This window comes from Folsomia candida, unplaced genomic scaffold (genome assembly GCF_002217175.1).
Source record: "Folsomia candida strain VU population unplaced genomic scaffold, ASM221717v1 Fcan01_Sc017, whole genome shotgun sequence".
Classification (NCBI taxonomy): domain Eukaryota; kingdom Metazoa; phylum Arthropoda; class Collembola; order Entomobryomorpha; family Isotomidae; genus Folsomia; species Folsomia candida.
Genome location: NW_019091209.1, coordinates 3,159,073 through 3,172,713, shown reverse-complemented (window position 1 = coordinate 3,172,713; position 13,641 = coordinate 3,159,073). Strand labels below are relative to the sequence as shown.

The 13,641-nt window shown below is 38.0% G+C and overlaps 2 protein-coding genes across 5 annotated transcripts; one reads left to right on the top strand and one right to left on the bottom strand.

Moving 5' to 3' along the window:
- Window positions 1-6: 6 nt before the first annotated feature.
- LOC110856713 (uncharacterized protein C2orf42 homolog) lies at window positions 7-3,558 on the top strand. Of its 2 annotated transcripts, none has more exons than XM_022105233.2 (12): window positions 7-144; window positions 258-505; window positions 577-750; window positions 831-935; window positions 1,005-1,208; window positions 1,315-1,459; window positions 1,535-1,680; window positions 1,766-1,873; window positions 1,934-2,380; window positions 2,459-2,647; window positions 2,724-2,865; window positions 2,953-3,558. In XM_022105233.2, exons 2-12 carry the CDS (start codon window positions 290-292, stop codon window positions 3,111-3,113), a joined length of 2,037 nt encoding a protein of 678 aa, XP_021960925.1. In that variant the 5' UTR covers window positions 7-144; window positions 258-289; the 3' UTR covers window positions 3,114-3,558. The 2 variants fall into 2 exon arrangements, with proteins under 2 accessions (XP_021960925.1, XP_021960924.1); XM_022105232.2 differs by having other exon boundaries at window positions 25-168.
- Window positions 3,408-11,992, bottom strand: LOC110856711 (ABC transporter G family member 20). 3 transcript variants are annotated; one of them, XM_022105228.2, is made up of 14 exons: window positions 11,502-11,992; window positions 7,609-7,899; window positions 6,452-6,611; window positions 6,229-6,383; window positions 6,099-6,167; window positions 5,945-6,036; window positions 5,298-5,877; window positions 5,007-5,211; window positions 4,739-4,916; window positions 4,541-4,656; window positions 4,389-4,459; window positions 4,051-4,316; window positions 3,900-3,986; window positions 3,408-3,824 (listed from the first exon to the last, which is right to left on the bottom strand). In XM_022105228.2, the coding sequence occupies exons 1-14, from the start codon at window positions 11,546-11,548 to the stop codon at window positions 3,607-3,609; spliced, it is 2,535 nt and encodes an 844-aa protein (XP_021960920.1). In that variant the 5' UTR covers window positions 11,549-11,992; the 3' UTR covers window positions 3,408-3,606. The 3 variants fall into 3 exon arrangements, with proteins under 3 accessions (XP_021960920.1, XP_021960922.1, XP_021960921.2); XM_022105230.2 differs by lacking the exon at window positions 11,502-11,992 and adding an exon at window positions 8,958-9,450; XM_022105229.2 differs by lacking the exon at window positions 11,502-11,992 and adding an exon at window positions 7,987-8,340.
- Between the last annotated feature and the right edge of the window lie 1,649 nt (window positions 11,993-13,641).

Genomic DNA, 13,641 nt, shown 5'->3' with positions numbered 1-13,641 from the left:
AGCGCTGCGAGTTTGAGAAATATTTACCAACTTTTATACGTGACAAAAACATAGGAGAAACTACTCTACTACTCCTCAAAGACAGGTCAAATTTTTGCAGGGTCAACAAAATGTATTGGAATTGGAGGTAGTTATCAGTGATAAGTAAGTTATCACAGGAAATTCCAGGTTTGTTTGCTCAAAAGTTGTCTTTTGCTGTTAGAGCATTTTTCTTGCCAATAATGAATTGAAATATAAATAATTGGTTGTAATTTCAGATTTGCCAATCTGCAGTGATCCTTCCTCTTCCATGTCGTCTGAGGATAGGATGAAGTCTCTCTTTGCAGATTTGGGACGTCCTACGCTTCGTGGAATTCGGAAATGTCCCAAATGTGGTACCGTCAACGGGACGAGGGGTTCCAAGTGCAAGAACAAAGAGTGTGATGTCGTCTTTCGGGGAAAGGGACGTCGAAAGGAGGCCACCCTTGAGGCCGTGAAAGTGTTAGGGCTCACGGGATATAATGACGTAAGAAATAGTATAAGGTGTTGTATAACAGGGGTTGATTTATTATTATTATTGTTTTCATGACCTTGCAGATTTATTACTCTGTGCTGTGCAAAGATCGCGGCGTTGGGGGCAAGGATCACCGAAATTTTGTCCAATTGCTGTGGAATGAGGGGGATAGCAATGACAGTTTGTCTAGCGGAAGTCCTGGACACCAGTACAGATGCATGCAGGAAAGTTGCTCTTCGAAGGATGAGGATAACCCGGTAAGTTACTTGTATGAAAAAAATAAGTGTGTGCTTGTCTTGTGAAGAAATGTTGATATTAATTTTTTGGCTGTTTACAGTGCACCCACATTAATGCAGCCCGATTCTGCACTGCAGAATCTGAACTCCTTCAACTTAAACAATCCGTTTTTTCCACGATCAGTATTCCACCTCGTCATTTAAACGTAAGTTATATCGGATTAATATGAAAATATGTCACTTAAAAATAAACCATACTTTCGTTTCCGATTCAGACAATTACTTGTAGTCTGCAATCTGGACGATTATCTGTGCAACGGGTCTCAAAGGCAGCCTTTGTCGTAGTCACGGATTACTGTGATGATTCTGAAGGGGATATTAAGAGCAGATTGGAAATTGTTCATTCAATATTTAGTAAACCTTCCAAAAACGAAACGACCATTGAGAGGATATTCTATTGTTCTTGTTCTGCCATGAAGGTATATCATTCACTCATGTGTAAATATGTATGTATATAGAACAACTCTCAGACATATGGACAAATTATACTTATATATAACTGTTCATTTTTAATGTATTTGATAGAATCGAGATGATAATCAATCTTCTTCAGACCCACTTTACATGATGTGCCTACATTTTTATATTTGCGCCTGCGCTTTTGCCAGCGATGAAGCATTAATGAAGGAATTTGAACAAATAGTACCTCCCTCAAACCAAGAAGCACCATGTAACACATTATTCGAAGCAAATTAATATACGTTTGTTTGATCTGTGCAATGATTTTTTAAACATTTTTTTACAGCTCCATTATTAAGTCAACTTCAATTCGTTACTAGTGACGGTAAACCGGTCGAACTGGATACGCAGCTATCTGTAGAAATTATGCGCGACAATTTATCCCTACTGGAGATGAGCATATCCGCTCCGGACGATAATTCGCTGTCAAACGTAAAGTTTTTTTTCGCTTATAGAATAAATTATATATTTTTAGAGACGGGTTGTAAATTTATTATGCAATATTATGTAAAATTAGGTCCAAACATTAGAAGCTGTTTTGGCAGATCCAAATATTGATAATGTCGAAGATGCCTTAGCATTTGAAGATAGCACCGTGCTGGACAGCTTGGACGGTGATCATCAGGTTTGTATACAAAATCACCGTGAATCATTAACTTATGTTAATTAATTCTTTATTTGACAGGTGTGTCACATTTTTTCCAACCAACAAGGCACCATACACTTAACTTATCCATCACAAACGCAACAACAACTTCCTGACATACCAACAACGCAACAAATATTTGAAGAACAACGACCCATTATTCCTCCTCCACAAGAACTGAATTGCACTGACACTGAAAATTATATGGATAGTCAAATGCCTGCCAAGAAACGAAAATTGTGTCGAATTAATGACCAGGCTAATCGCCTATCGCCCGTCACAAGTAGTCCTAATAACAGTAGGCATACAAGTCAAAGTCCACCTACATCACCTCCAATTAAAGAACTGTTGTCCACAGAGGACGACAAGATTAGACATTTCCAAACATTTGAAATTTGGCTGGCCGGTGTTAACGATAGAATTAATGCAACAATGAATTATCAGCTCTCAACACAACCAGATCCCCATGTTTACTACATTTCTGGTGTAAGTTATAATGCTAGTAGTTCGCAAAAAAGTATTTTATAATGTGTCATCCTTTTATGTATATGTCTCTTCTTGCAGGCACACTTTGAGTATTTAAAAGAAAGACTGACCTCTCTAGCTCAATTAGTGGGTGGAAAAAAGAAACGTCTTCCAAATCATACATTTGTCTTCCAGCGTCTCGATAAACCACCAGTCGGCTCATTTACAAAGAATGTCTGGAAAATTACAAACATTCTCCATCTCATGAGTATATTTGAATCCTCAATGGTGAGCAATTTAAAATGTATGCATATTATATTTCTGGTTTGTGCTTATAACTACAACTTTTCTTTCATATTTTCAGATTCCGTTAAAAGCAAAGCAATATTTCCTAAAGTCAAGCAACGGTAATTTTGTTGAATGGTTGCCACCCAAGGTTGAGAACGATAAAAGTCCCCGTCAAAGAAAAGTTCTACCTGTACTACATTGCACTCAATTAAAATGCGGTAAATAGTTCTTGGTCATTAATAGTATTACTCTGAATAATTGCAGTTTGTAAGACAGTTATTAATGTTTGTGCCATTTTATTCCAGGAAAACATTTCCCTACTTCCAAAGACAACACGCCATTCATAATAGAGTGGATTCCAGACATCTTTCGTGCTTCCAAACTCGGAGAATTGTCGCTTCATTTCGAATTTTTTAAAAGTGAACCAAATGTCGAAGAAGGACGAGAATTGTCTTGCCGCGATTAGTAGTTCGTAGCAAGCTAGGATATCCCGACGGCCACCTTACAAATATCGCCTCAATTGAAAATTCTCAATGGAAGGAAAACAAAAGGGGTCGCCAACTCCAGCGTAAAGGGACATGCAAGATAATTCTAAATACGTATGACTGAGCTGTCGTACAACGCGCATTCACATCTTTAGTCCAAGGAAAGGGCTATAAAATGTCGACAGAAATCAAAGTCACGAACGATCATCACCAGTTTTCTATAGATTCGCTCTTCTTCATTCGAATACGTATCTAAATATTAACAACAATTACTATCAATTTTCACGATTCTACGTATTTATTTCACCGGAGAAAGAAAAAAGTTATTTACAAGCTAGCTTACATATAGCTGTCACATCACATTTGTATAAAAAAGAAATTGTTTAAATTTCAGAGACGCATGTTTGTAATAAAATTAAAAAAGTACGCGATGTATTATAACTATTATTACTTATAATTATTCCACCACATTGATTACTTGGACCGGTAGAGACGCGCCGTGAGGACGGCGAGAATCCAAAAGATAATACTCCACACGATGGAGGCGACAAATCCGGGCCACACGGCCGGGTGCGTAATTCCCCAACCACGTGACAAAATTGATCGCATACTTTCACAAGCTAGTGTTTCCGGCATGATATATGCCATGTCACGGAGCATCTTGGGCATACTTTCGATAGGCCAGACGACACCTTGTATATGAGAAAGGCTCAGTAAATACTTGTTCAAGTTCAGACATAAATTTTAATTTCTGCCAAAAAGGTCACCTGAGAGGAGAAGATTTGGGTAAAAACTGCCCAGAGCCATTTGAATGGCGTTCCTTTCTTCTGTGCAGATTACAGAGATGAGGAAACCTGTAGGAGAAACCACATAGCAAATTAATTATGACCTTAACTAACGTTAAAGCCTGTCAATTACCGAAAGCCATTCCACAAGTTCCTTGAAGAAGTGTGATTGCAATTGCCCAAACGAGCGGTCCTCGAACCGGTACTTCGAAGACGATCATCATAAAGACGAAAACCAACGCGGTCTGACCCACCATGACGACGTAGTGGGTTATCATATGTGCAGTGATCACTTCTCCAGTCGTAACCCCAGCCACCAACGATCGATCCATCATACCTTCCTTCTTCTCAGTGATGAAAGCCGATCCCGTGGAGGCCACAGACATGAAAAAGATGATGCTGCATGTGTGAAACAATTAATTAGAGTAATTTTAGACGAAAAGTAAATTATCACTTTTTCACAATACCCACCTCAACACAATTCCTGGGGCTAAGAACTCCATAAAACTTGGATGATCATGTCCATACACGGGTTCTTCGAACTATTTTGAAAAATTAGAAAACAAATTTAATATAAATAAATTACGCCTAAAAATGTGTGTAATAAGTAATCGATACAGAACCTGAAGTGGCAGATCTCCTGATGCCGGATCATAATCACAATCGGACAACAACCTTTTCGAGAACGATTGGAAAGTTTCCAAGAAAATTCGCTGAAGACTGAACGCAATTTGTTGATCTATATACACGGTAAAAATTATTAAGATAAGATTTAAGTATTTTTTATTAATTTCTTGAATTATTTTCTATCGTCAAGTTACTGGACATGTCCATTTTGATCTTGATCCGAGACGCATGAAGGGTCTCGTTGTCCGCAAGATTTCCAGAGATTCCTCTTTCAATCATGGCCTCCGAGAAGTTGGACGGGAAGGAAATGTAGCCCCACATGTTTCCCTTCTCAATCTCACTGATGGCTGCCGTCTCATTCTCGTAAAATGTCTAATATCAGTCAGACGAAACAGCAGTGCAAATTATTGTCCAGCATAAAAACTACTACTTGGAATTAATCAAACTCTAATCGAATCTCACCAAATGTAGTGAATCCTTCGGCAAAAATTTGAGGTAGCGACAACTCAAATTCGCCGTAGAACAACCCATCGGTGCATCGCAAAGTCCGAGGGTAGACATTTCATTATTAATTACACCGACCCTTATGTCTCGAGGTTCTCGACCGATGGCGAGACAGAATAAAATTACTTGAATGGCAGGGAGTAAAAAAATAAATAGCATAAATCTGAAATCAGAAAAAAAGTCATATTTACACAAAATCTGTACGCATTCGTAAAAATAATATGATTAAACTTGTCCGCCCCCTCGTACCCGATATTTCGCCACATACAAATAAAATTCTTAAGTGTGAGAGCTGTTAGTCTATTTAAAGAGTTTTGAAAGTTGAACGACCAAGGGCGAGATAAGCAGTCTGAACAATCGTCTGAAACGTCTTTGATCGCACGACAATCCGTGTCTGGATTGCTCGACACGTCCGAACCGGCATCCCCACCCACCAATTGTTCGTTTGACTGGTGAAACGCGAGGCCAACGATGCCTCCATTTTCCTCCGGAGTCGTCGTTGTGACCACGGTGGTGGTGCCATCGTTGTTTTCACCGCCACGAAATTGGCGATTCTTCTCATTATAGACGGACACGAGGTTGATCTCGTTTGGGGGTTGGGGGGAGGCGGCATTTTTGTTAACGTTTGTCACCACATTGAGCATGGGGACGAGTGCGTTGTTGTTGTTGGACTTGTCCTTCATGCACAGTTTTAAAAATACGTCTTCCAGGGAGAGGCACTGATGTACTTTGAGCAAATTTGGGGGGGAATCCTCTGCAAGTAAGCGACCACTGCGCATCAGTCCAATTCGGTTGGCTTGTTTGGCTTCTTCAATATAATGCGTGGTGACTGGAAGACAGAGCACAAGGAAATAAGGACATGATCACAAATGTTTAAATCAAGTATCACATCTTACTAATGACTGTTGTTCGTCCAGTGGAGACCAAGCTGCTCAAGTGATTCCAAATATTTTGTCGCAAAAGTGGGTCCACTCCGACCGTTGGTTCACTGAAATTAAACTTTTCTATTAAAAACATAAGTTTCTTTTTTTAAACTATTTTTTTACGTACTCGAGGATCAAAATTTCCGGATCGTGAAGCAATGCCACGGCGAAGGATACTCTCCTCTGCTGTCCGCCGCTGTGAGAGAAAAAAAACCTTAGCACATTGAGACCACGGCAAATTCACAATTTTTCAATACCTCAGAGTAACAATGTGTCGATGGGATGGGGGAAGGTCCAAGAATTTCATTAAGAATGACATTTTATTTTCCACTTCGTCCCTTGACATGCCATAAATCCGCCCGAAATACTCCATCGCTTCGCGAATAGTAAATTCTCCGTATAACGCGATTTCCTTAACATTGTAATAATTTTGAAATAATTTCAGTTTTTTTCATAATTATTTCGTTTTTCAAGAATTACCTGTGGCATATAACCAACTCGTTTTCCAGGAATTCCACTCTCCACGGTACCAGGACGAGCCCCGAAAATGAAACAATTTCCTCCATCAAGTCGCCTCATTCCAACGATGCAGGCAAGAAGGGTCGTCTTCCCACACCCACTCGCACCCAAAAGGCTGTATCTACAGATTCAAGGAAAAAATACGAGTCAGTGTTGCATGATGACTAAATATATGATCAAATAATCCTGTCTGAGCGTTGTGTAAAATGCAATTGTGACACTGACTTTTTGCAACGGTCATCTTCATCTCGCTTTTTAATCCGATTATGCTCAACTGCATGTGTTATTGTAACATACTGCATATTGCATTCGACCACAACTAACTAAAATGGACACACTTTGTTTAAAAAAGTTGCACATTTCGTATTTCGTAATCCCGGAAAATGCAAACAGAGCAAACTATTTAAACTGATTTCATGTAAATGGATGAAGGCCGCCTTATACGTACGCATTGCCGTGCGACCATGTGACGGTCAAACATTGACTCTTGACCCAGATTCATGTCATACGTTTCTAATGAGTTTGCACATTTTGTAAAGCTGCCCTAACAAACCCTTCTCTTCACTTCACGACATGATCGATATTTTGATTAATAAAAAGAAAATGGTTCGACGAATCTGCTGATATTGATTACTTTTTTTACATGAGGAAGGGACAACAATATAAAAAAACTTAATTCTACATCGGCCTGAAAAGTTGACGGTTTATCATTCCTCGACACAACCACCACCAGAGAACGAGAGAGTGAAAGTATTGTTGAAATTGGTTAGTTGGTCGTCAATGTCTTTGATTTTCCTCCCAATACGCACACCTTGCATAGATAGCTCACTCACTAACTCACTAAACGGACGGTGGTAATACATATATACATTTATTTTTAGCACTTTCCATGGACAGTGAATTGTAACATCATTCACCTACTCACTCCTCAGTTCAGTCAGTGAGAAACAAGACATAATAAGTGAACAGAATATTAAACAACCTTGTCTGAATATATTAGTGACTGAACTCAGCATTTGATTATGCACGACACAACATTCATGTCGTCGTCGATTACAATCTTGCTTGATGAATGATTGTGGGTGCGTTCAGAAAAATCCGCATAAAACATGACTTACATCGTTCCCTCTCGAACGGTCATGTTGAGCCCTTGCAGGACGGGCGTGACCTTTAACCCCTTCCCGCTCCCGTACTGCTTCCATGCCCCCTGCACCGAGATGGCGATCCGCCTCGGAGGCTCCATCACCGTGTTGGACGGCTTCGCCTCCGCGTTGGCGAGTGGGGGTGACATTATAATTGTGTTCTTGTCGATAACCCCACCTCCACCAGCACCACCACCACTGCGATAAATGACACGAGACGAGTCTGGGTGATGATCCTCTCCTTCGCCGAGATTGTTGTTGACGTAGCTGAAAATTTGGAAGAGAGCAGAGTTAGTTTTTTTATGAAAAAAATCAAAGAAAATTTTATATTTTTGTCCAAAATCAACTAAATACATGTATTGTAACGATTTCAAGTAAACCGACTCATCCACCGGCATGGGAAGGACGGAGGAGGAGGACCGGTAGTGATAATTATGCTTCGATACGTTGGTCTGCTTTTGATTAAGATTTAACTTTAGTGTGGTCATGATCAATTAAATAGATTGTTCAGCGAGAAATACATAAAAGTTGGGCTGAGTCGCGTTTTTTCTTCGTGACAAAATTATGGAACATGACAATTAAGTAAAGCACACAAAATATGGGACACAATTCAGTTATAAAAACGGAGGCAAATTGAGACGCAGGTGCGACACAGAGACACAAATGTTGCTATAATAATTCCAATAATAATGACGATGCCGGCCGATTGTAACAACTCTCCACTGAGAAGATCTTCAGGTGACTGTCGAGGTTTTGTCATTCACGACGCCCATAGGATAACCAAGGAGGACTTAGCGAATGAATGTGCATACACACTTAATAGGCATCAAATAACATTAAATGTGTGTGTGTGTGGTTATAATAGTGGTGAAGAAATTGACAACAAAAGATCACCACGAGTGAACAATGGACAACAAACAGTCCATTGCAATAATGTGTGTGTAGTATCTCTAATTCGGCTGTGGTGATGGCAGTTGAACGTAAATGGACTGCAGACCCATGTGGCTGAGAGGTGTCATCGTAAACGAAGGCGTTCAAATTGACCAATTTGTATGACACATCTCATTCGGATTAAGTTCAAGACGACTTATCATTATGATGATGATTATTATTATTATTACGTCGCGCAATATCAGTTACATATGTATGACTATCACTGATGAAAGTCAAGTTTGTCGGAAAAATTTAGGTATTTATCTAATTACTCAACTTTTGTGAGTAGTTCTTAAATGTTTTTTTTTTCTGTAGGAATTAAATATGTACTAAATATCCGTCCTTATATGTACAGAAGTTCCTACAGAGGGCCGTTTCTAAATCAAATTTACCTGTGTGCTGAAGCCGAATGAAATTCAAACAGGTAGTATCCAAGTTTTTGGAGGTAGCAACGTCCCAAAAGTAAAACTATCTCCTATTTACTTATGTAACGACCAAGTCCAACCACTATGTTTTACTTCACTAATAAATATGACGACTCAAATATTGCACGAAACCATTCAAAAAAATCAATAAGTTAAAAATTCACTATTCACTATTTTAATTCTAGAGTGAAATGCTATCACTTTGCCGTCGTTGAATAGCGATAAAGGAGCTACTCGACTACTACTTCCACTTGGCTCGTTGTCGTTAATGACGGATGACTTCCATGCGAGGACTGAGATTTGACCACTCGTTGTCATCTCTTAAGTAATATAAAGACGTGTTAGTGCAGGATTCCGTGCTTACGTCGACCATTTCTTGGTAGGGTGGACCGTTTAGGAACGGTTTTTCACACGGCGACGACGACCACTCTTGTTGATAATTATACCAAGAAAAAAAAACCTCACTGCTTGCTGCTCGCTTCGGGAGAAAAGGTCAGAGAGAGAAGAGATGTTGGTGTGGTTTACAAGATAGTGGAAGTGGTGGTTTTAGTATACTTTTTGATACTAGGGAAGCGCAAGGTGGACAACTTTTTCACCTGTGGAGGTACCGTTCCTGCCTACGACGAAGATAGTGCAACAATATCAGTCTCTTCTTGGAGGAGGAAAAGGAAACTGACCGACCGATCTGTGCGTCTAAGGCCAGAAGGAAGTCATTGGAGGAGTCAAACTGACCATGGGCTCCGATCCATCATCATCATCACCACTACCACCAACACTACCAATTTATTCGCACAGGAATAAATGTCACGGCTTTTGCTGGCTTCATTCATCTGAATCCCTCAGAGAATCAATTGGATCATTGCATAATAGAACAGAGCACCGTCGTATTTTTACACCTGCATCCTCGCCCACTTGCCAGACGGCATGTTATCATAACACAACACACTCGCGCTATTATCATCGTGGCGGAGGTGACTGGGAAGTGGATGGCAAAACATCCTTGACATCTTTCAAGGCGCTCCATTATTCTCATCAGTCAGTCAGTCAGCAGCACCCCTAAGTTGTTGGAGTGCTACTACCGACGCTAGAAGTACCACCACCACCACCACGACAAAGCAGTGAGTATTGTGTCACAGGACACGACTATATAATAGCTCGCATCATTATCTAACCTGTTTCCTTCCATAATTGTTGCGAGATGATATAATATGTAAATGCACCTTCCGGAAATGGAGTCACTTTACTAATTCGCTTGATGACTTGCTATGATCACGAATCTACACATTCACGAATCCATGAACCCCTTTTCCATCACATCCACCTGGACATCTCTGTAACGACTTGTTCTTTAAGTAATTGTACCCCCGCCGTGTTTGTATTGATTGTTCCTTCTTTACGGAATTAGCGTCATTATCATTTACGTACAATTACACTAATAAATCGCACGATGTCAAACAAACAATTGTATTTATTTTGTGTACTCTACTTTCTTAATTGTTTGTAAAATGGAGTCGTGTATATACAGGAAGTGGAAATGGACCCTTGAGTATTCTTCTCTTTTATTACCGCACAAAACCAAATTCACGTATAAATTGGACATCTCTCATGAATTATATTAATTCCAATCTAACTGGGCCACTGCATTATTCTGCAATCAATATAATTCCGTCGTCCTGATTTGTACGGACGTACGTAGCGCATCAAAATCAAGTCAGCAATTAAATGCATGCAACAAACGTGCATGTATTTTTGGTTAAAAAATTATGAAAAAATATACAACGGAAATATTCATAAAATGACTTATCAAAACTCGAATGCCTGATAACACTGCCGACAACACATTTAAACAAACCTTACGCATAATGATAACAATGATAAATAATGGTTAATTCATAGTTCAACCATTATTCCTGCACGATACGATTAAACGGCATGACTTTTACAATTCGACGCCTGAAAGTCTCCACAGTAAAAATAAATACAAAACGCGTGCTAATTTCCTTGGATTGGAACCTTAAATAGTTCAATTGAACAGAACTCTTTCTCGTCATGCCTCACAAGAATTGGACAAGATTTGCTGTCACTTTACATACACACATAGATAAAGTACGTACAAAAGATCATATGCGAGTTAATGACCGTGAGAGTCTGCGTCCTTGCATCTTTACCGTAATCACAATTCTTCATTTTATCCAAGAAAAATATTCTGCTACGACGAAACTCCTCCAAACAAACCTGTTTATTCTTCAGTATTATTATTTATTATTATTCAATCCATTACTTAATTCAGTTCCTGATGCTGCTAAATTAAATTTATTTAAGCTGCGTTACGTAACACATAAGTCACTTTGCTTGTTCATTCATACTGAATATTATTGACGCAATTTTGTACATGGTAGCAAATTACCTCCAGATTTTTTTTATCCAAGATATGAATTCACAGATAACAACCTTGATTGTGATGATTATTATGACTTAATTTACTAATTTTTGTATTCATTCATTACTCACCTGCTACTACTACTCCCAGGACTGGATTCAATCGTCAGCTCTGTCATTCCCGAGCAAAATCGTGATAATGATGATGATAATTAATGTTTGGAACACTAGAAACGTATTATTTTCCAAAATTTTGAAAATTATTTTTAAAAAATTATTCTCGGATTACAAATTTTTTTCCACCACTGCAATCACAACTCGTCTGCACGAACATATTTATTTAGTTCCAAATTTGTCAAGGTGTCCTCTCACATTTTCTGTACGTATAACAATGAAACACTTAATTCACATTTTTTTCTTTTACACTGATGTTGTTGTTGTTCAATTCATTGTAAAAATAATAAAATATTTCCTCTTTGTTTTTGTTATGCTTTACAATTCTGAAAAATAAGTCTTAACTGTATCTAAAATATTGTGTTTAAAGACAACAAATTTTTGTCATGTCGAGTTAAAGTTAAAAGTTATCAGAAAGAAAGAAAAGCACGGATTTTGTATTGGACCAAATATTATTTGCAGACACTACAAAAATCTGTCTTTCTGGTCAGTCCTACATCTGCATAATTTGCATTGCATAGCAATTTAGATGCATGCAAAGAGTAGTAGGTTAATTTCTCACTGATTTGGTATTTAAATTTGCATAAGTACATATACATTCCAACATTGTAATAATAAGCAGGTTAGGAAAAGTATGCATTTGTTTACAGTTAAATTTTACGACGGAAACGCCTAATTTTCGAAGACAGTACATTTCCGTATGCATTCAATCTTATTATACTTTCCAGATTTTGATGAGAAAATCTGTACTTTTTTGGGGGGGGAGGAGGGGGGAATTATTTTGTATAACCTGAAAATTATGTATGTATGCACGTGTGTATAATGTCCAAATGGGACACAAAACGACACTTGATTAACTATTAAAGTTCATGAATTGTAATCTTGACATTCACTGAATGTCATTCACTAACTACATAATTCGCATATTTACATACATATCTGCCAGCCTGGGTGGGTACCTTGATCAAGAATAAGGTGAAGGGAGTGTCATTGAATCATCCGATCGTCATATGTGTACAAATATATGATTATTTTTATGAAAGGACGACAACATGGAATAAATAAAAACGTGTCAAAATTAGTTAAATATGTACATGTCTAGATAACTGGACCATTAATTTAGGCAAAAATTAGTCAAAAATTCTTTAATTAAGGAATAATTGAAGAAAAAAATTAATTCAAGCTTAAATATTTAATAATAATACTCCTGCCAAATATTTGTGCTGGGAGTTGCACAGGTACAACAATTATGTATCCATCCCCCTTAAATATTCATATAATAGGATTAGATTAGAAATTTGGTTGAATGTGTCAATCTCAGAGGTTTAGTTGAGCTTCTCTATTCAAGTGACACTGCTGCTGCGAGGAAGAAGATGAAACTTAAATACTTTGCTTCACAATGTTAATTGGGATTTAGATTTGAATTCTAAAGTTGTAGAATGACACAGCAAAATCGTTGGATTGAATAGATATAAAAATTGATCCAAGTTAATTGGATGCATACATACACATGAGGAAGAAAGTTTATTAGTGATGAAAGAAATTATTTTAAATTTCAAAAGTGTCATCCTCAAGTCCGAATTTCACTTTCGTTCTCCTCCTGTTCCAATTTAGCTGCTCGTATTTATGTAAATTTAGGATTGACTCATTCTGCAAAAATGTCAAGCTCTAATTTCATAAAATTATGTAACGCAACGATGCAAATATTTAGTGGTTGGTTATTTCAGTTCTTAAAAATGTGCAATTTTTTGCTCTTTGTTTAATCGGAAACAATGAAATTATTTGCGCATATGCTTGTAAGTACGTGCCATTGAACACGCGTATGTATCCACCTTCCAGAATATTTTATGTGACCCCATATATTTCTGAGTCAATAATTAAACTGCATATTTACCTACCCATTTCCTTTCTTGAGTCTGTCACAATGGGGCAAAGTACATGCATACAAAGGTCATTTATGCATTGATTAATTCGTCCATTTGATTAATTTATTTGAAATCATGTGCAAACAATTCTTCAATTTTGTAGCCATGCATTGCCAAAATTAAGCATATGATCAACATTAAAAAGGAAAATGCATTTTGTGCCATTAACAGGA

What these genes read in the sequence shown, in the direction of transcription:
- LOC110856713 (XM_022105233.2), top strand. Translation starts at nt 290, where the DNA reads ATGTCGTCTGAGGATAGGATGAAGTCTCTCTTTGCAGATTTGGGACGT. An exon ending in ATGTTTACTACATTTCTGGT is followed by an intron (nt 2,381 to 2,458) that starts GTAAGTTATAAT and finishes CTCTTCTTGCAG; the next exon opens with GCACACTTTGAGTATTTAAA. An exon ending in GTATATTTGAATCCTCAATG is followed by an intron (nt 2,648 to 2,723) that starts GTGAGCAATTTA and finishes TCATATTTTCAG; the next exon opens with ATTCCGTTAAAAGCAAAGCA.
- LOC110856711 (XM_022105229.2), bottom strand. Translation starts at nt 8,120, where the DNA reads ATGACCACACTAAAGTTAAATCTTAATCAAAAGCAGACCAACGTATCG. An exon ending in ACCGTTCGAGAGGGAACGAT is followed by an intron (nt 6,612 to 7,608) that starts GTAAGTCATGTT and finishes TTGAATCTGTAG; the next exon opens with ATACAGCCTTTTGGGTGCGA. An exon ending in CAGGAGATCTGCCACTTCAG is followed by an intron (nt 4,460 to 4,540) that starts GTTCTGTATCGA and finishes TTTTCAAAATAG; the next exon opens with TTCGAAGAACCCGTGTATGG.